Genomic DNA, 23,313 nt, shown 5'->3' on the forward strand with positions numbered 1-23,313 from the left:
TTACATTTTTTTCTCCCAGGCAAAATCATTTTCATCTACCATGGTCTAGCAAACTACCCCTACTGATTCAATAGCACATGTTCTACACACTATACTACTACTGCCTTTTCATTCCTAACCATTCTCAATATTATTGACTTGTCATATAGAATCTTAAAGCTGGGGTTTAAGTTTGGCTTCATTGGGCAAAAATCCTTAGCATATTGTAACTCAATCTGTCTGAGAGAAAACTAGACTTCTGCGCCTTCATTTGTCTCTGTTTCCATGCTTTAGAAAATCCTGCCCGTGATGGGAAACTTTGGTCAATCACAGGTTGTTTCAGAGAGTTCCTATTGGCTATTCTACATTTGCAGATGCACGGGCACGTCCCTTCAGTGAAAGCTTAATTCATTGGTGGAAAGTCCTTTAGAAAAAAACTGCTATTTCAGTACTGGCAACAACTGCATACACTGAAAAGCAATACAAAAAAGGGTTACGAACTCGAGAAAAGAGAGTCTAAAGGGAGTCTGACAGTAAATGAAAGAAAAAACGTGTTATAGAAATATGTTGTGTGTTTCAGAGACAGAAAGAAAACATTGCTAATAGTTTGGCCTTCTGCTAACCTGAGCTAAACGTTCATAGCTGTTGCTTCAAGTACATGTTTATGTGGCTAAGGTCAGCTAGAGCCTTCAATCACAGTGTGTCCTCCGCCTGAGTCCTGCCACTACAGAACTCTTCGCTTAGAAGAGATTGGGCAGCAGCTCCAGAGACATGCAACCAGTCAGCAGCCGCAGCAGCCCAAATTCAGCCAGTGCAAATCCTAGCTGTTGGGGATTGGACAGTCCCGACTCCCTGTCAGATCAGGAGACTTTCTGTTGCTGCCTTTACCAAGTTAGACTTGGCATGACTACTGGCCACCAGGCCACTCTGATGGCCAGCTGTGGTGGGTTTGCACTGGCCTAATTTGAGCCACTACAGTTGCCGACCAAAGGTTCGTCTCTGTCGCTGGTCCCTGCTGTCCTCCTGATGAAGCAGTACACAACAGCAAGGATTGAGGCTGAGGGACCGTTGAGTGGCTTTATTTAGCTTATTTTAGTCTCACAAGCAGGGAGAGAAAGAGGGAGGGAAACAAGGGACTGAACAATTAAGCATTGCGCAACTGTACAATGAAATGCCTTTTAATAAATCACTGTATCAGAAACACTGGGTTAAATAGGTCGTCATCTAACAACACATATGCCATTGAATTCAGATGTTCTCATTGAATTCAGCTCTTCATGTGTTAGTGCTTTGTACCTTTTCTAAATGCTTGAAACATGGATTCCATGGTCAAGACAAATGTAGTCATACACAACATTACAATTCTTCCCTTTGACCGGTGTTTTTTTTTTTATTTATTTATTTTTTTATCAGGGGGTTGCCATTAGAGGTCAATGAAATCTTGAAATCTTAAGCCTAGTTTGTGCGCAAAGCATAGTTTGTTGTTAATGCCATAATGAAATCTCTTCTAAATTCAGTCTTGAGGATCTGCCACAACATAAAAATGAGTAGATGCCAAATAAGGCTGCTAATCCACTCAGTTCATTTGCTCACGGTTATTTTAATGATGATGTCTTGATTTTTTTTTTTCTAACAAGTTACTGACATGTTTTTTTCCCCCAAAGATGAATGGTATGTCTTATGTCTTTCCTTATGCCTCTTCTCTGGTGTCTACCTCAGCACTTGGTCCAGTGGGATGCTGGAGATCCAGAATGTTTGCTCCAGCTGGTGAAGGAGCTTATCCAGCAGTACCATCACTACCAGTGCCAGCGTCTGCGCGAAAGCTCCAGGCTGCTCTTTGAGTATGACAGTCTGCTGGAGGATCCCAACTATGGCCGCAACATGGAGGTTTATGCTGGACGCAAAAACAGCTGGGTAGGTTATTGTTCAATAACTTTCTGTTTGAATTTGGGTCGTGGGTTACAAAAAACATAAAGGACACTGATCCCTATCCAGTATTTAGTTGAGAACATAAACACTAATGCTTGTTAAAAGTTAAGGTGAGATGGAATTATATGTGCAAGGTTTAACTTTTTTTATATAATCCTCAGCTATTGTTAAAAAGAATAATATTTATAGAATACAGTCTAAATTCCACTCAATTCTGTATGCAGGAAATTTCAAAACTAAAAAGAATTTGTGCATATCAGAATCATGTGTTTTTGATTTGTGTTTTTTGTTGTTTTTTATTTATTTTGGCCAGTCACATGCCCTATGGCACATGATTTGTGTGTGTGTGTGTGTGTGTGTGTGTGTGAGTGTGTGTGAGTGTGTGTGTGTTTCACTCTTGATGATACAATGACAACAACTCATGAATAATGCATAATCTGATTTTTATGCCTACACTATTTTGTACTTTTCAAGTTAATTATTGGGTCTGGAAGATCGTACTGCAAACATTTGCATATTATTAAAGAAGGCAGACCTTTTATCCTGTGTATATAACTTTTCACAAGTTTGTATAATATCAGCTTGTGTGTATTTGATCAAAAATATATTGACATTAAATGGATTTTGCTAATGAAAATTGAATCGAATGAAAACAATAATTAAAGAAACTAATGGCCTGATGAGCACATTTTCTAAAGGCAGTAATCATATGTTTGGTTTTTAGTAATGTTTCTCTCAGGAAGTGATCATCATATACCACTGTACATGAGCAGTGACCCCAGGCCCGCCTGATAACTCACTTGAACCACTCACTTGACCATGAAGCAACGTGAAAGCAACTGTGTCATCTGCAAATTTAAGAATGTTCCTGTCCTGGTACTGTCTTCTACAGTTGTTGTTGTTGTTGTTGTTTTAGTCATAAACAATTGTGGGGACAGGACACAGCCTTGTGGGGTGCCATTAGAAATAGTGCATAGACCAGAGTTGCCCACATTTTTTTTAACTTAAACGGCAAAAATTGAAACTTAATGGTGCCCCACAGACCAAAAGCAAACTAGGTACTGGATCTGAAGTTCCCTTTGCTGAAATTTATTTTTTCTGTGTTCCAGCGTGTCGGCCTATTCATTTTTTTTTCTTACCTCACTCACACTGACTTCTTGCACAAAGTGTCATTTTTATGGTCAAATATATATAAATATAGTATAAACAAACACACACACACACACACACACACCGTATATATGTGTATATATATATATATATATATATATATATATATATATATATATATATATATATATATATATATATATATATATATATATATATATATATATATATATATATATGTAACATATACATATAACTCATTTATTTTCCCTCTGTGACCTGTGTGTTGCACACTGTGTAAAGTTCTTTGCCTCTGTTTCTTCTCAGACTGGAGAGTTTTCAGCCCGTTTCCTTCTCAAACTCCCTGTGGACTTCAGCAACATCCCCGTCTATCTTCTCAAGGTAATCAACTTATCCTCATACATTGGTTCATATATTATTAGAAAAATAATGCCTCTATTGGTTAGACTAAGTTTAGATTTAGGAAAACAACCATGGTTGGATGTTGTAACAAACAATGGTCTCCTGTGTCAAAGTCCTGTGTTTGCTTGACCAATCCATTCATCCAGATCACCACGCTTAGTGGACGTTGTCAGTCTTTATAAGATGGCACCATTTCTTCCTTTGCTCCCGTCATATGAGGGAGGAGAGCCTGCAAAGCATGGGTCACATGATAAAAGTCTCCTAGCTCATGATCACGTGGGATATGAATGATAGTGCATTACTTTTTGTAGGTATACGTATGAACAGTGAATGAGAGCAGCCTTAGGTGTTTAACAGTCAAACCACAAACACATTTGTGATCAAGGTTCACGCCTTCACATCATACACACACATTGAAGACTTGCAGGCAGCGCTGCAGACTTTATAGCCTCAAAGGAGATTTTTTAATGACACAAGTCTACTGTAGATAGTAGTGTTCTTTTGTTTACATACTTCAATTTTGTTTTTCATTGTTTACATGTATGTGTGTCCATATGTTTTTTCATGTGTGCATAGCAGGGTTTATTCAAATGAACTAGAAATGCAAGTGTGTATGTGTGCATGTGTGTATGTGTATGTGCGTGTATGCAGACTCCGGTCTTGGGGGCTGCGAGTTGACTAATCAGCAAGCCGTCACTCTCGATCTGCTCTGAGCCGCGTGGTGTCTTGAGGCAGTTTAGCTGCAGCCCTCTCTGTCTCTCTCTGTCTCTCTCTCTCTCTCTCTGTCTCTCGCTCTCTCTCTCTCTCTCTCTCTCTCTCTCTCTCTCTCTCACTCATCAGTGATTGCCTTTACCCCCTCTCTCACTCTCTCCCTTATCTCCAGTTCTCTCTTCACTCTCTGTCGCTCCCCCTTCAACTGCCTGCTTGCTGCGGGCCCTGGCTCTCTGGCCTTTTCCAGCCCGGCCTCTGTTTGTGAAGGGAAATGATGGTAAACATAAGGGAAACAGCAACCACCATCAGCCTCACATCAGCCTCTGTCCCCATGTTTGTCCGACCTGGAGCACTGAGACTAGTCTCTCACTGCAGGCTTTGAGTGGACTCATCCAATGTCAAAGTTTCTGCATTGCTGGTCTTGATTTTTTTTTTTTTTTACCTGTGTGTCTTGAGGCAGGAAAGTTTCTAGCTTCAGCCCTGAGGGGAGCTCTATTGGTGACATATTTTTCAAACAAGCGTGCTGTCACTAGCTGGAGGTTTCTGTGCAGAGGCTTTAAAAAAATAAAAAAAAAACGAGGCAGACACACTGACACCTTTAACCAGTGGGTGGTGGTAGCAGTGTAGCCATTGACACAATGTTGTCAAAGAAGAACTCTTTGTAATATTTAGTGATTTTATTAGAGACGAAGCCTTGGATGTGGATGTACATTTCTGTCACCCCAATCATATCATGTTCTCTGCTTCACATACACACACACTCACAGTATTATGCTGTATTTGGCAGCTTGGGTATACATAGTATCACCATGGGAGCACTTGAAGACTAAGAAAGAGTATCGACTCGCGGAGAGAAAAGTAATGAACATCAGCCCACACCTTGTCCTCCTACGCATTACTGAGGAATGGGATTATGCAGCATATAGGCTGGACTCTAAGAACACGAATGCACTGTACGCCAAACCGATGACCTGAATTTTCAGTTTGACAGTTGTCATGCAATTAGTTCTGTCAGTGAGACTGCTGTCTGAAGTCAATTCATTTGTGCATTGCATATTTTTGCACTGCAAGTAATGCCGTACTGTGGCAGAGCAGTTGAAGTGCAATTAATCCACTCCTACAGGACTTCCTGACGGAGCAGACAGATATAGCCCTATATGTTCACAGTAAAGAAACATTGCAACCACAAGCTTGTTAAAATGAATATCATTTGTGAATGTGGTTGCCCCATTTGAATGATTACACATAGAATTTTGCATGTAAAAGCATGTCGTGCCTTAGCAGTTATCCTTGGCCTGTGGGTCAATGTTGCAACCAACCAAGAATGAAATCTATCTGCGTTGATTAACTGAAAAGGTCTTTGCTGAAGCTGAAGTGCTGTCCTCAAAGGCCCATGCCCATGACAGTATAAGAAAGAAAATACATGACATACAGGGGCAGATTTGTCTATTTTGCACCCATTTTTCAGGTGCAGATTTTAAGCATTCTACCTCAGATACATGCTAGGCAAGCCAGACATAGTCGCAGTTTGAGTGTCACTTGTGCAATTTCTTCAAGATGTGTTTACTTCCTTGTTGCAGTTGCATTTAAGACATGTTAACAGTGATTGATCATGTACTCTGCTGGATTTTATAAGGTTACACTTTTTGTGACTGTCAATTTCGCAGTGAAAATTCTCTGATTTTGAAGACCAGCCGTACACATAGCACAAATTGAATTTGCAAGAGCCACAAGGTAGGTTGTAGTGGGAAAAAGAACCATGATTAAAAAAGGGATTGTTAATTATCAATTATTCGAAACACAAACTGGGCTATTATTAATGAGCACTTTGCAGGTCCCATTTAGAGTAAACTACATGGTAAAGGGTGTTGCAACCTTGTGATTGACCATGGTGGATGTCTTCGCTCCTCCAAAGTGCCACTCTTTTGTCCTAATATGACTTCTTCACCTCTAGCTAAAAAGAAACACAAAATGGCAACGGCCAAAATGTTAATATTGAGGCTTAAAAAACAGTCCACAAACCAATGGGTGACGTCACATTGGCTACGTCCACTTTTTTTATACAGACTATGTTCTGAATGTGTTTGTCTCCTCGTGTGTATTGGTAATTAGAAATATGCTAAATATAATGTCCTAGTTTTATTATAGTATTCTCAAAATTTCATTTTATTTTATTTTTCCTGATATAGTTATCTCATATGAATTCTAGTGCTTGAATGCACTTACCAAGCTCTCCTTCACTTTTCTTCTCCTGACATCTGACCGTGTAATGAGCTGCTGCTGTGGTAAATCATGTGCTAAATACATGCAGATCGTTTCTGCAGACGTGGTGAAAACATTTATGCAAAATTTGCTTGACACAATTTACATAGTATACCTGACATTTTAGTTAATTTTTGATTAGCAGAATCTTTTTTTTCTATTCCTCAGCAAATGAACACCAACATTGATATTTACACACTACTATATCAAGAGAATTAGGTGGAAAAAAGACAGGGTAGTCCTGCAAAAATGTTTAAACTGGCAGTTTTTGCTACTATGCAATGCAATATAATTAGACAAGGCGCTGTTTTGGCCCATCAAATACCATAATGAACACCATCTTGGTAGATTACATAGTGTTGACTTCTACCCTAAGATAAAGTTTAGAACTTAAGATAATTGTCATTGTCTCTTGTCTCATAGTATTCTAAACCAATGTGCATTGTATTTGGTGTCTGATAAGTGTGAGTCATAGATCTGTTTCATAAATTCAACTTCCGTGATGTCACTTCACCATTTCACCAGAGGTGTCTGTTTGCATTATTTTATCACAGGGCTGTTTTCAGCCTTAACACCCACCAAGGCCTCAAAATGAGTTCTAACCTGTTTATTAGCAGGTCTTCCTTGACAAAAAGTCCAATGCACAAAATCAAAAAGGTGATGCTTTCCAGACAGAATATAAGCCATCAGCCAGGTATCGTAGGTAGAGGTCAGACTGTTGACCCTGATTTGAATCAGCCTCCTCATCAAATCCACGGATGTCCTTGCTTGAGGAGGGAAGGTTTGGCACCGAAGCGGAAATCTGTTCAGACATAGGCTACTCTGCACCGCTAGTGAATGCCGAGATGTTGCTGGTGGGCGCAGAGCTGTGGAGGACGACTGTTACCTGGAGCGAAGCATCCGCGTGGTCTGAGCTCACCACAGTGGACATGTTTACCTTCCTGCATCCACTGCCCAGCCTCAGGGATGGGGGAGGAATACAAGTTTATTTTTTCATTTTTTTTTTGTTTAAAGGGGGCAGCCCATCATAGTCAAAATGAAAGAGTGGGAAGGACACTGAGAGCGGAGACGAAGGGAAGATAGTGAAATGCACACAGATGAATGATGGCATTTTTCTTCCCCTTTAAAGGGCATGTGGTCCTGTTGGGCACCGTTTTAGTGTCTCATCCTTTGATCATACCTTGACCTCTGGGTTGTCACCCGTTTGAAGTTCTTTTTACTCATATCCTCTCATTTCGTGTTGGCCTTTGACCTCCCACTGTATAGGATATTTGCTCACATTGCTTAGGACTTAATGTGGTGGTTGGTTGCAGGACAGTGTGTTTTGTTCGTTGTCTACCTAACACATTCATTAAGGAAGGTTATGAAAGAAAGATTAGATCAGATATTCAGGTCCAGATTTGTTTATGGCATAAACCTCTGATTCTATCATACATTTCTTATCTTGTGTCTTGCTACTGCAGGATCCTCAGAAACACAGGGAACTGAATTTTTTTAATATGTTCTAGTTACAGCTTTGACCTTTCCGTTAACAGATGTCCTTTTTTCATCTCACTGGGCTGTCTGTCCGTCCATCCTCGCTCTGTGGAGTGCATATATGTGCAGCGGCGGCTTGCCTCTAAATGTCCACACTGATCAGCATGGAGCGACACCGCATTCGTGACTGAGCCCTCTGCTCTCGCTTCACTTGAGCTTTGTTTCCCCCACAAGCACTGGCCCATGTCACCAGCTCCAAAGTGATTGTGTGTGTGTGTGTGTGTGTGTGTGTGTGTGTGTGTCTGTGTCTGTGTGTGTGTGTCTGTGTGTGTGTGTGTGTGTGTGTGTGGACCTCAAGAAGCTGTCATTGATCCAATACGATGTTTCAGGTGACCCAAGTCTTCTGAACAAACTGATATCTGCTCTGTTGTGCTGCATTGTGCAAGATAATGATAAAAAACTATGTCCATTGAGATTAAAAATTTCTAAATAGTCTATATAAAACCTGAAAAAAGGACAGAATTGCATTAACTGCATAAAGAATATCTTTTTTACTGAATAGAGGATAATCTTTTCAATATAAATATTAACAAACTCCACATGTGAAATGTTTACAGTCTGTTGTAATTGCAGGGTTTTTAAACTGGACTACATTTTGCGTGCTTTATTAGAGGGTGATTATTCAGGTCAGTTTGTTGTGTTTACCGTCTTTGTTGGCACTCATTTTCAGCACAGTCGAAGGCATAGTTCAACATTTTGGGAAATTTGCCTATTCGCTTTCTTGATTTGGATGGAATGAATGATACCACTCTCCTATCTTTTTGATAAATACATATACTGTGTCAAATGATGGACAAAGCCGCAGTGATGTGGACTCCTGTTTTTGAAGCTTTGAGTTAGGCATTTTGGTTTTCGCCATCTTGAATTTTTGGATCAAATAGTGACTACATTTTGACGAAAGGGTGGAGATAACCCTAATGCTAGCTGCTAGCTTCATTAGCATGGTGCACACACAGCTATACATAACAGTGACAATTCTAATTCTAATTTGTCTTGCCAAAAACAGGCATAAAACCATTAAAGCAAAATGCAAATCTGTGAATCTGGGGTTACGGCATGGTTATGTTACTGAACCAACTTTGTTGTATTAGTGATTTGTTAGCATACTGCACTGATGTGTGACTCAAAGTGGCCAGGCATTTAATTATGCATAACTTTGAGCCTTAATAACATTAAAACAGATACTTTTTATTAAAAATTCAACCCTGAATGTATGGAGGAATTTGCTATATAATCCAAAACTATTTGTGTACCAGGCTGTAAACATGATTATTTCTGCTGTAAAGTTGGGCATTTAGGGATTAACTCACTCTTGGTGCCAGCCTCAAGTGGCCATTGAAGGAACTGCTATTTTTGGCATGCCCATGTTGGCTCCATTTAACAGCTTAAGCGCTCTTCCTGAGGTTTCTTCCTCTTTTTTTTTCCCCGTTACAGGGGTTCTTTTTGGGGAGTTTTTCCTTGGGTGATGTGAGGGTCTAAGGGCAGAGGGATGTCGTACACTGTAAAGCCCTCTGAGGCAAACCATGTTTTGTGATAATGGGCTATATAAATAAAACTGACTTGACTTGACTTGACTTAAATACGAGGCTATAAGCAGCAGCTGGCTAGCTTAGCTTAGCACAAAGACTGAAAAAATTTGAAAAAGCTATTAACAGTTGCAGTAATGTGGCACGCAACTCTCTGTAAAATGCAGAATTGTAATTGTACACCTCAAGTTTTGTACACAACATATAAAAAAAACATTTTTATTAGTCAGTCTAGATTTTTCCAGTCTTTGTGCTAAGCCACGCTGACCAGCTGCTGGCTGTAGCCTTTAACACATGAGAGCAGCATCAATCTTCTCATCTAACTCTGCGCCAGAATGCAAATACGTATTTTACAAAACTGTTGCTCTAAAGCCAGATTAGCATTTGTTCCTTTTCTGAAGCTTTTTTCAATTTTCTTCCAGGCCTCTCCAATGGCCAGCGACCAGTATCTTTCTCCCTCAGGTCAATTTTGCCTCCTTCCAAACTGACTTAAGGGAGGGTTGCGGGGAATTCTTGTATCCTGGGTTTGCCTATAAAAGCTGTGCATGCTTCAACAAGAGTACTTACATCTAATTATTTTTACTCTAATTATTTTTGGTCCTGCATCCTCAGCCCCTCCCCCTGTCCACACACACACACACACACACACAAACAAACACACACACACTTTAACCTTCGGAGCTCCACTTGCAGCAACTGACAGGGGAGTGTCAGGGTGAAGCAGAGCCTTGGGCTCTCGATCTGTCTTTTCATTTGCGGTGCCAGCGTCACTGACTCGATTATTTCTGTACTTCCTTTTCATTTCCTGTCTCCTTTTTTATTCTTTCATCTAAATATCAACACTTGAATTAGCCTTAAGCAAATATCACATTCCACACAATTCTCTCTCTATATATTTTTTTAATTTATGAGAAATGTATAATAAAAGCTAAATACACAAACAAAAGCATAAAACACCCACAATCTGTCACTTCCATTTTGAGTTGACTTTGCCTGTTCAGACTGTGACTTAATCATTGATTTTTGAATCATTCATAGTAAATTGGAGGCCATGTGGTTCCTGACTTTTGTTATTTGAATAATATTTCCTGTTTCTACTATTTAAGAAGCTGCAAATCAGCTCCAGTAAACACTCCATACAGATTGAGAGAGAACATGAAAATTCCCTCCTAATGATCCTCTTAAAATGTGTTCCTGGCACTCCTTGGGGCCTTGTTTAACAATGGCACTGTCTTCCACCTCAGGAGCAGGAGGGTGAGAGCGCAGCTTCTCCCCCCCCCTCCCCCCAGAGGCACAGTGGGGGAGCTGAGGACAGATTGGGGTATTGCTGGGGTTGGCAGCAGAGAGAAATCTCACTGTATTTGCAGAGGCATTTTGGTCTAAGAATCTTCAGAATTATAAAGGCACACAATGAGCAAATTGTTTTCTTGTGCATTTCAGCCGTGGTCATACCTGGGACTTCTATCAGGGTGTTTGATTTTAAAATGCTTGAACAGAGTAGACCAAATCACCATGTTTGCTTATATTAACTTCCGGGTAGAAAATCCCTGCGTCACTTACATAAAATTAAATGTCATGGATCAAACACTCCCTCAGTTGCATAGTTCTTAGCTACCTAAAAAGGCTTACCTAATAAAATCAATACCAGTTATGGAATACTTTCACCGCTGTACTTTGTTCTCATAAGGGAAACTGAAGTCTTTATCTTGCAGCCACTAAACTCCTTTGACAAAAACAGTCATTTTAGATGAGGTAAATTGCTGGTGTAGGGCTAATATGGTGGCTATAAAGTGGCTAATATACATTTTGCTGTGGCTCTGGCTACAGCAGTACATTACTTAGCTATTGTGCCTGCGGATATTTTTTTTTTCTAAGCAAAAACACTGGCAAAGCAACACTGTTCAAAACTGAAAGTTAAGACTGAAAATGACAACACACGTCAAGATGTTTGCCAATTTGTGCATATCTCATAACTGCCAGTTAACTGGAAGTAAATGTTTTTGCTTGCAAAGCATCACAGTGATTTGGTCTATTCTAAATGTGAGGAAAAGGTTTAGTTTCTTTACCACCATCGTTTGCCACCTGGTGCTGAACGATTTGAGGAAAATATTTATTAGCATTTTGTTAAAAAAACAGATATTCCGATTGCAATTTACAAAGTATTATTACACAATTATATTGTTTCTGCAGGAATTAAGTCAGCTGAAATAATACAATTGCTTGTTGTTGAGGTCGTCAAAGTGTTCTCTTTAAAAGCAAACAATGATTCAGAGAAGTGTCAACTGCATACACCTTGCCTTGTTGTCAATACAAAAAATTCCCTTTTAACCTCAAGTTTTTTATATCAGTTGGTTGACATCAATTAATAGCCCTTTTTACAGAGAAAGGGGCCACTACCGTGTCCATTCTTTGCACCTCTTTTGCATTACCCACAACCAAACAACGGCAGCATCAGTGCGTGATTTTAGATAGCATGCTGGCATTGCCAAAGCAAAAGAGGTGTGATGGATGTGATGTTTAACACAACAGCATTAGCCTCTAGTGTGACACATAACATACCCATCAGCAGCGCTTTGTAGACAATTACAATGACAATTACAAGGTAACAACAATCATTTATCATCTCTGTTATATGGCAGCTGATCTCCTCCTCTGCTTGGAGGGTAAGGAGCTCTCGGATGTAATTGTTTTCCCACTCTGTGGACATCTACAGCTGCTGTTATTTTTCTCTGAATTTGCCGCTAACTGCTATGAACTGCCTTTTAAATCTCATGCAGTGGGTTGATTGCAGTTGCATAGTTAGTGACTAGTGGTAATATAACTGCTGATAATTCGTGTCTTATAATGTTTTATATCACAATGATGACCTGACGCTAATGTTAGCACCACAGACTGATAGGCTGAGCTGCATCATGGTCCCAAATATTGCAGCTCCTGAGATTTGTAAACTACACTGAAAAAGCAAATTTGATAGAAACATTTCATTGTTAAGCCCTTACAGCTTCCATGTTGTTTACATTGCTACATTACTTGAGGGCATGCCGCAATACAGAGTTTAAGATGTAATATGAATGATTTACCTCAAAGCTGCTGCCTCCTTACACTGTGATTTTTCTCTACATTATTCCAGTTTTGACACCACCTCTAAAAAAAGAAAAAAAAACAACTAACCTCTAGCCTGTTTAAGTTTGCTCACAGTTTTAGTGTTAAATGGGTTATGAGGGGATAAAAGAGGAAGCGCCACGGATAGCATGAGGTCACCTTTTGATTAATTCAGGGGGCTGATTAAATATGTGTTGTTTATTCTAATCAATAGGTTTTACCATCCCACTCTTCACCTCTGATATGTTGTGTCTCAAAGTGAGGTTTCAAAATAGATCAAGAACATTAACAACAGTTAGTCACGTGATGAACCGATTTACAGCAAACGATGGACCCATAATTCAACAGTAACCTGCATGTTTGCAGTTAAAACAATGACATTGTTTTTCAACCTGCTCTGATTGAGTTTACAGCAAACATGAGTCATGATACATTTTGTCATTGAAAGATGATATGTAAAATAATATTTTCTTTAATATTTGTAATTCTATTAGCACATAGCTTGAATGCGAATGCATTCACTCTAATTAGTTGCATTAGTGCATTAGTTATGTTGCATTTGCTCTGAAGCAGAGTGTGCACATAACCTTTAGTCACATACAGTAATGCTTTGCTATATAACAAAAAGACTTAAAGTAATTTCATTTGCAACATAAACACAGTCTTGACCAAGTACCTCCAGATCAGGTTTGGGCTTTGTGCTGATGATGGTGTGTTGCCCACGGTTATGTTTGCAGGTCACATGACACTTTTGTTTAAAAAAATAACAAGAAAAAATATACAAAATACACAGCTGCAATACCATATATAAATACAGAGCATCACATGCAAAAAACAAATTACTATTTTGTATGATCACAATTTGGAGCCATTATGTCAAAGAAAGTCTTTCCAGTATATTATCTTTGTGCTTTTCATGAAGGACTCTAATGCACTTATAATCTGAGCTGCAACTAATAATTATTTTCATCATCTGTCTTTTTATAAAATGTCAGAAAATAATAATATAGAGGCCTTTCACAGAGGCCAAGATAATATCTTCATATTGTTTGTTTAGTTTAACCAACAATACAAAACTCAGATATTTGGTTTTCAATGATATAAAGCAGAGAACAGATTCAAAAGGGAATCAAATCTGAGAAGCTGGAACTTAGAATGTCTTCTTTAAAATGACTGACAAGACTTATCTATCATAACACAGCATATGTTTTCATTATTAGAATTATAATAATGGTCCTTTTCTGATTAATATTTGTCTTTGATCATCTAATAGATGAACTGATTTATTAGTATAAGCTCATCCTGGAATCCATTTCCCAGTTCTTTTAATGCATCCGTCAAAGCGGAAATCTTGGATATTTGCACATTTTGTTTATTAACTCACTTGGTTTGAGGGTAAATTGACATATGTCATGTTCTTGCCTGATATCAGACTGAATCGTCAACATTTTGTGCTGTTTTCATACCGTTTCCATCTTCAGTATTACATTGCGTCCTCTCAAACTGATTTCGGTTGGGGATGGGGATTTGATTTTCCCTTACCAGTCAATAAAGAGCAACATATCTGCCTGCATCTAACTTCATTTTAAATCCAAGCTGATGCGTATCCATGCCAGTGTACTGGTTTTACTGTTCTTATAAGAGTAGAGTGGAGCGTTGTGAAACCGTTGTGTCAAGAGATATTAGGATGACATGTCGATTTAGAATAGCCTTGATAGCAGCATCTATCTTGTCGCTTACACTCGCCAGTGTTGATATTACTTCGTTACTTCGTATTGGCTCCTTCCTGCACTGCTCAACAAATGTTTGACAATGACCACTGCAGCGCTCATTGGATCATTTTTTATTTTAACAATGAAACTTCTTTTTCATGTCACGATGCCAAACAAATCAGTCAATGTGGTTGAGTGGGTGGGTTCCAAAGTCTGAACCCAGGCAAATGTAATTCCATGTTTTCATATTTATTCCTTCACAACAAATATCATAGCTTTCAGTCAAACTTTGCATTACCCTGTTCTGTATTGTTTTATTAAGCAAATGTAGGACTTTAAAACATTATGTTTGTCTGTCTGACTTTTGTGATACTCCTCTGCATTAACATGAAGCTGCTGTAACTTGATCATAACTGTTAAGTAAAATTCTCACAAAATAATTTGGATTTAATCATGACATTACAGATTGTGCCACATTAAAGCATGAGGGGACAGTAAAAATCCTTCAGAGTAGCGTTTATAGTACCTTGCTTCTCCGTCTTATCAACCTGAGCACGACTGCTCCCTTAAAAACACCAAACCCAGATTAAGAGAGCTGGAGAGTGACACAAAGCCACTTATGTGACGGCCTACACCGCTGAATCACCACTGGCGACGGAGCACCTTTTGGGTATTCCAGGCTGGCATTCATACTTGTTTGTGTGTTTGTCCAAAATTTATTTTTCTTTTTTTTCTCCTTTTTGAGTACATAGTGGCTACCACAGCTTTCCAAGAGATAGGCCAGAAAACCTGTTTGCAGCAGCTGCGGTTACCTTACCTTTCCGGTTGCCACATAATTGTCACTCCTTTCTCAACCGCTCATGAGGCTTTAGTTGTTGCGGTTTTCTGTCCAGTTTACGTCCTAAACGGCGAGGCAGTTGAGCTTTTGGAGAAGTCGTGGCTGAAGATAGCCCTCTGCGTCACATGATGAGTCTTTCACAATTCTCTGTGCAGACCTGGAAAACAATGCTGTGGTCACTACACGCACACACACACACACACACACACACACTCTCTCTCTCTCTCTCTCTCTCTCTCTCTCTCTCTCTCACATACTTGCACGAACAGCATCCATCATTAAAGATCCATTAAGGCTATGATTAAAATGGCCCTCAATTGGCCCTTACAGCTGGCCTTTCTGTCTGTCCATTGTGTCATTTTCTGTGTCATAACCAGAGCATCGAATTCAATGGCACTTGTGTCTGCTGTGCACTTTGACTGCTTTATTCTTCTGTTGGTTTGACCTGCTGATTGGGGTTTTTACCACATGGCTTCATATCAGTTTAATAGAGCTGTTGTCAGACAGTTGAATGACTTATTAAGAATGACATGTTACTGGATTATGTTCGAAAAAGACTGTCTTGTTACCAATTTTGGAAACCCAAGACAAAATCAAAAAAAAAAAAAAATCTAATGGCTACCTTCCATCCATTACCTTTTTGTCTTTCTATTCTCGGCCTGTCTGCCTCTAGGAGAGAAAGCTCGGGCCTGTGCGTGACTGTTGAGCATTTGGTGCCAAAGCAAGTGGTTGTAATTTGTGGCCCTGCCGTGCCCTTGCACGGTAAACACTGACTAAGAGCTCAGGAATCTTAAGAGCTATAAAATAATTGCAGGTTACTCCCATAATGCCTAGAGTGTTCTACTGGTTGCCTCAGCTCTGCCTCTTGTGTCTCATCCCGTTCTTTTTTGCACAGCGTCTCACTGGTGTTAGAGTGAAAAAAATAACAGTTTGGGTTTACGTAACTTCTTAGTGGACACACAGGTTGTTTGTGTTAGCAGCAATGTACAGACTAAGTCAAATGAACACAAACTGTTTAGTAAAAAATGTATAAACACAAAGTATTCGTTGATAACAAGTAATTAAAATGATTTAAGTTATAAAAAGTTATTAAAACTTGATGTAATAAAATAAATTTAACACGCTAGTACAGTTTATTTTCTTTCTTTATCAGTTGATGTACATTATAGTAGTTATATGACAAAAAATTGCAAAAATAAATAAATAAAATGAGCATACTGTACGTTTTGATATCTCATTTGAAATTTACATTTAATAATTCCAGTGGTGAAAATGCAAAGTCAATCTTCAGGTCTGTTTTGAATAAATCCAGGGATAAACCAAAGCATATAAAGATGCATTCATTTTGTTTTCATAGTACTTTTTGAAAGTCCTGTTGCTGAGTGATGGCTTATCTGTATAGCACCGACAGACATGGCATTTAATAGGAAAGCAAGTTGCCCAAAAGACATCGTCAAGTAATTGCCAGTTTGGGCTTCACTAATGCAGTGTACCACTGAAATCTGAAAAGGCCAGCCAGTGCTTCCACGCAGATAAACAATTATGTGGCTTTTAAACGGTGGATGTATTATAGCTTGGTATACTCTCAAAGATGAATTTAAATGTCAGGCATAACAGCTCGAAAACAGAAATAAGAAGTCAGATAGTAGGAAGTGTTAAAATATTGGGTTTTTTTTTATTCTCAAGATATTATTTTGTCTTTGTATCTTTATGTTATAACGATAACAATATTGTGATTCCTGATTGCGTTATTAGTTATTGATGTTATTGTTGCAATTAGTATTTTATCAAGTGATACTAAATATGGTTAAGATCTGCTCGTTGATGGAGTCCAAACTGATAGCAGGAAATGCACACCCATCTCCTGAGTTTGCTGGCGCAGCAAACTGAAACTCCTCTGTTGCAAGAGGTTGGATAAAGTTGCAAAAGAATAGGATACAGTGGGTCAGTGGGTTGTGGGTTAGCATCTAACTTAAGTGTTGCATCAGTGGATTTTCAGGGTAACAAGACCTGGTCCTCTCTGATTTAGCTTAATAAAAAGATCTGTTTAGACACCAACAAATAATATATATATGTGTGTGTGTGTGTGTGTGTTATGTATATATGTGTATGTGTATGTGTGTGTGTGTGTGTGTATGTGTGTGCGTGTGTGTGTGTGTGTATATATATATATATATATATTTTTTTTTTTTTTTTTTTACATGAATTGAAATCCTGTTATGTTTTGATATCAGCCTCATTGTTACCTGTTGACTCACCTAATGCTTTTTAAAAAAAAAATTCGAAAAGGGGGCCACAATGTAGACCTCCTGCTTATTTTTGTAGCCAGAAAGCCATTTCCTTCAGCGAAAACAAAGCTTTTATTTCACAGATAAGAAACAATAATTTTTAAAGACCCCCAATTTATGCTATATAAAATATGAAATGCGTATGCTTATAGTGTTTGCATGTTTTTTAGGTTGCAAAACGCTTCTAGTATGAGACAGTTGTTTTTTTCCGCGAACCTAATTATAATGAAGGCAACTTTTACAACCTTAACTTTGTTAAATGTTGCTGTTGTTCCCAGCTTCATATCAGCAGAGGAAAGGTCTGCTAGTCGCTAGGTTAATTTATGCAATGTAAAATGCCATAGGATTATGCTAACAACATTAGCATGTTGTAGCCATATACCTCACCTGGTGTGGCGCTAAATGTGAGGCAGTAAGAGGAAATGCAGTGCATTTGTCGCAGAGGTTCGAGCTGACGATTAGCAGATTCACCAGCTGTTCCTCTGTTGTATTTCTGACAGACTGCATTAAACCCTTACTGCTGTCATTATGAGTAACCACGAGTAGTACCAAATTAATATAATACTAAAAGTGTGGATATTAATTTTTTGTTTGTTAATGTAAAAGGGAATATTGATAATCATTGACACTTAAAATACATAGTTGTAAGGGTTATCTAAGTAGCTTATTGTTCCCTGCAGTCTAGGTCAAATAAAGTAGACAGACTTTTAACACAGTCTTGCATCATTAGGTTATGACCTTAATGCTCCACTGAAATTTATTGAAAGTTATTTTAAGCATTGTTACAAAATCTGTCCCTATAAACCAAGTTTTTGTTCCTTTTTATAAAAGTTTCCAGGAACAACTCCACATTGAAGTCCCCACATTGGTACCAGCCATGATTAGAAAGCAGGACATTGGGGCTGAATGTACCTGTGGTTTATTGATTCAAGTCTGTAATTGTAGTAATCGAGCCTTCCTGTTTGAGGTCCAGAACTTTGTATCTGACTGGTCTTGTCCACAAGCTTTATGGATCTGAAAACCCTGCTGTGATCACTGCCAGGTGGTTTAACATCTGGAGAAAATGTCACTCGATGAGGAAATAAGAGGTAGTCTGTTGCTCCTGTTAATAACGACATGCTTTCATCTCACTCATGTTTCAGACTGTCACGAAGACTGCACAGTCATACGGTGGCCTTTAAACTGAAATAAAAGCGCACCTGTGCACTGGTGTGTACACAAATAATGTTTTTAATCAGTAGTGCATGTGACTGATCTCTGAGGCCTCCCTTAAAAGCACCTGTTGTAGTGAAAGCATTAAAATACAGCTGCAAATGTTGTGCTTCCACTCCAACAAGCAAACCTATAAAATATGCACATTAGTTATTTAGGAAAATAAAATATTTCAAGAAGTGGTTAATATGTTAATATGTATATTTATTTGCAGTTTGAATAAGGGCTCTCCCTTCTCAAAGCCGTGTAAAATTCATAGCTTTCACAGTTACTTCCCAGGGCCCCCACTTAATTGTGTCACCCAAAAGCAGATCCCTGTCTCAACTGACATTTATGATGTGAAAAAGGGATCTGTGACCTTCAAAAGTGCGTACAAAACTGTTGTTGTTAGACGAAATTAAATACCATCAAATGGTGCTTTTTTTCCTCTCTGCAACCTCTCTGATGGAAAAGTATTTGGCCATTATGAGTCATGTCTTGTTAACAAAATGTCTGTTAACTCATCATATCCATTAATTAAGATTAAAAGCAAGTTAATTAATTAATTGTAAATATGCCTGTGTGAGCAGGAGATTTGCAGCTGCAGTCTGCAAAAGTTGATAGAGTAAGCGAGAGAAAGGTAGAGATGCAAATTTATGTAAAGGAAAACGTGCATCTCACTAAGAAGTAGGCTTGGAGGTACCAGTGATTTTTAAATTATTTTTTTTTTCCTTTTTACTAGGTGAAAGATAGCCCTATTTATGTTTGTGATAGCCCTATTTATGTTTAATTTTTTGTGTTATTTCTTTTCTAATCACTTTTGCATTTACATTTAGTTACATTTAATTCATGTGTCAAAAAATATATGCTTTTATGGGGTTATATAAGCACAGAAATTGTTGAAATTGTTTTTATTCGTTAAATAATAATAAGCTGAAAAGTCCTTTGGAAGCATTTAAAAAAAAAAGAATACTATTGAATGTGAAAGGGATTGTTTTATAGATTGTTTCATACATCTGTATGATCAAATGTGTGCTCATTCAAAGAAGGGCTGGGCAATATGGAGAAAATAAAACATCTCAGTATCTTTTTATGAAAACTTCGACATTGATATTTCAACAGTATTTTAGGGTCAACTATTGGTGCTTTCACGAAATATGACATAATTAAAATTTTCAAGTATAATCGTCAATATTTTGGATATAATGATTACACAAGGTAACATCCACAGTATCCAAAATCTAAGACAACATCTAATCTTAAATCACGATATCCAGATAATATTAATATATTGCCCTAATTCAATGAAAGTGTAACGAAGAGCTGAAATACTTTAAAACAGTTCTGGGTTGCTGTTGCTGTTGTTGTTGTTGTTGTTGAGGCACTTAAAATTCTAAAGTCCGAGCGTTCCATGTGTCGGGTTGACATTGGGACTTGGCCTAAGAAAACAGTGGAAAGAACACTAGTTCTCTGGAAGTTCCAGTTCTCTGGAAGTTTCCTAGTTACACTGAAAACTGGGTTGTTGCAAATTTCAGATAAGTTGTTTCAGCTCTGCTTTTGTGTCACTGTTGTGTAATGACATGAAGTAAACCACAGTGAACGAATTAATCATACTTATCTTACCGACATTATTGTGCAGAAGTCACTTAAGAATGTGAGGTCATTACAGATTACAGCACGGTATGACTGCAGCATCGCCTGGAATAGATATGACTGGACATGTAGACAGCTGGATCTACTGTAACTGTCGTCTAAGTCCTAAAAATAGAAAGCCCATGGAAACCAGAAAGCACTTTATCCATGTTCTAGTAAATATCAATTTGTGGTTAGTGATGCCCACACCCTGAAACACCCAGAGAGCCAAATGTAAATATTTGAACTTGACCTTTTCGCTATGACATAACCATTACTGTTAAACTCCAGAAGCAGCCTGCTGCTGGATCAACTTGTTTTTAGTGTCTGAGAAGGTGCCTGTGTCAATATGTCTGAAGGCAAAACAAAGTTATGTATTTTTTCATCTATTTATTTCCATTTGAAAAGGACCTTGAACAATATTTAACATAAATATTGCATTTGAAGTATTGGACCAGAGTGAACTTTAAAGTCTTTTACATTTGTCACCTTGGAAGGTCATGTTTAAAACATACACACAATGAATCAGAACACTTAATAAAACAGGACAGAATATATAATAATAAAATCCAGCTGTATATCACTTATGCCATATCAATAAGAAGTGTGAAGACTGTGTGGGCTGTGCTTGGTACACATCTCCCTCACTCTCCTGTTTCGTTGTTCCTGCCAGGGCAGGGTAGCTTCGGCAAGTTTTTTATGAGTCTGTACTCATTTTGTTTGTTCTCAAACACACATAAGAGGGCACAAATGTAAACATGAACAATAGTAGCATGTTCCAGCCTTACCTTGGACATACTAATAGCACACACAAATGGAAAACGAACCATATTTGAGTATTATTTGTTGCACTTCTGCTTTTCATGCTATCAAGTCAGAATGTCCTTCATGAAAAAAGGCTGTTTGTTTGGCTTTGAAGTGGCTTTCTGTTTTTCAGGTCAGAGCTATGGGTAGACTTATACTGTTAGAAGTTATTGTTGCTGTCAGCGACGATACAGATTATTAATTATTGTTTTGAATTTAGATTTGGAACCAATATACATTTGCAGTAAAAATGCAAGTATTAGTTTCAAAACTTAGAACAACATAAACACAAAACTTTGTTAAAATGCTTTTAAGCATACTCTATGCTCAATAAAGGTGCCCGGGGGAATTTTATTTTTATTTTTTTTTTGGCTGGACGATGCACAAGCTGGGATTTTTCTACTGAATGTATTACTATCATTATTATTATTATTATTATTATTATTATTATTATTATTATTATTAGAAAATAAGGTTTGTGACAAAACAATTGTTTAATATACATACACATTTTGTCAGTCCAAAAGAATATTCACAAATTAAGACCACTTTTAGAATTTTTTTAATTGTTGTTGTTGTTGTTTTGTTTGTTGTTTTTTGTAGGGTGTATGTGTGTGAGACAACATTTTGTTATTTTCTTATTATTCTGTGTCACCACTCTAAATTCTGTGTTTGTTTCGGGTCTGTGAATGCAGCGCAGGCGGAGTTCTACATGCACTTTTTTCACTTTTAGACCCTGCGAAATAAACAGTTAAGTTTCACTTTCACTGTGCTTGATGTTCCTCCGTCTGTGCCCAGAGTACACTTTGTACGCTGAGAGTGCAGTGCAGTCAGTAACAGAGCGGCATATATATTTCAACAGAGCTCGGTCCAGCTTCAAACATAGAAAATCTGTTTTTGGTGCAGTTACATCAGAGCTTAAGTATCACATTTTTTCTATTTTATTGGCTACCAAATTAAAAAAAAAAAAAAAACAGTTCTTACAAAAAAAATGTGATAATACTTGACACTGCACCTGTATTAGTGCAGAGCCTCCAGATTGACTTTTTATTCCAATAAATAATGTGTTATGTGGAGTTCATGAATGCTATTGAAGATTTCACTCTTTGCATTCAGAACATGCAATAAAGCCACAAGTGTACATGAAGTGAGGTGGAAAAGGTCAGAGGCTTCGCTTATTTGTTTGGATACAGATGGCAATTGCTTCGTGTGTCGTACATCCTCACCTCCGTGAGCGCACTTCAATCCACTGACCCATCACTTGCGGCAACAACCCTGGTGCTGCATTGACAGACGGGTTGTCAGAAAGGTCGTGCCCCGAGGTGCAGGAGTCAGGCATTCTCCATCATTCCTTGTTGTGACACATGACGAGTGGCACCAGACCCTCAGCACATGATGAGGTGGTTTGCAGCAACAGCAAACGTGAGCTCCTTGACCTTTTTATTTCTTTCACTTTCTCTTTACTTCACAACAGCTCCTATCCCCTCACCTCCTCCTTTGTGTTTTTCCATTTCCCATTTTAAGTTTCTTTTATACAACGCTGCCACACTAAGCGAGTAAGCCCAATCATAGTTGACAATTTATCAGTGACACCTTAGTGCATTCACATCCCATTGATGATGACACACATTCAGCCTATTAAGTCTTGCTTCATCATATCATAACTAGGTGTTGGACCATATGCAGTGACTAATGCCACAGAATGCCTCTGACGCTGGTGAATTGATAATTGTTTGCACATGAAACAACATATTCCTCACCGTAACTGAGTCATCTCTTGCGTCACGATGTCATGGCAAACATGCAATCAGGGACCATATTTACTCAGCATGTCTCATCTCAGTGGTGATGACACTTTGATGCGATTCTCTTATTTTAATTAGTTTGTTGTTGTTTAGTTTATTTGGATGTTTTTGTTTTGTCTCATGTGCATACGGTGAATGCAGTGAGTGTTGCTCTTTAACTTGATCATTATCTACTATTTATTTATTATTATATTATTATATATTAAGGAGGAATGTCAGTGGTTAACTGCAGAGAATATTTTTGACAGGTTATGCATGTTCATCAATAGGTTCATTCTCCTACTCTTCAGTTAAGTAGTAGTAGCACCATGCTGTACTGCACACATTAAAAGGTATCCATGCGGCATTGGATATTAAGCCTTTAGTTTGTTGGGTGCTTGCAGGTGGGACCACTCATTCAGCCCTAACCTTGTTGTGGATACCTCACGCTTACTATCTGGTCACATTCATAAGGGAAACTTTCAA

At 38.3% G+C, this 23,313-nt stretch overlaps 1 protein-coding gene across 1 annotated transcript in view; it reads left to right on the top strand.

The window, feature by feature from the left end:
• babam2 (BRISC and BRCA1 A complex member 2) overlaps window positions 1-23,313 on the top strand; it is a 99,730-nt gene that overhangs the window by 28,448 nt on the left and 47,969 nt on the right. The window contains exons 5-6 of the mRNA XM_042500946.1: window positions 1,699-1,893; window positions 3,346-3,420. Of these exons, the coding sequence (XP_042356880.1) occupies window positions 1,699-1,893; window positions 3,346-3,420 (270 nt within the window). The remainder of the gene's footprint in view (window positions 1-1,698; window positions 1,894-3,345; window positions 3,421-23,313) is intronic.

The sequence above is a fragment of the Plectropomus leopardus genome, chromosome 14, assembly GCF_008729295.1.
Source record: "Plectropomus leopardus isolate mb chromosome 14, YSFRI_Pleo_2.0, whole genome shotgun sequence".
In the NCBI taxonomy this organism is placed as follows: domain Eukaryota; kingdom Metazoa; phylum Chordata; class Actinopteri; order Perciformes; family Serranidae; genus Plectropomus; species Plectropomus leopardus.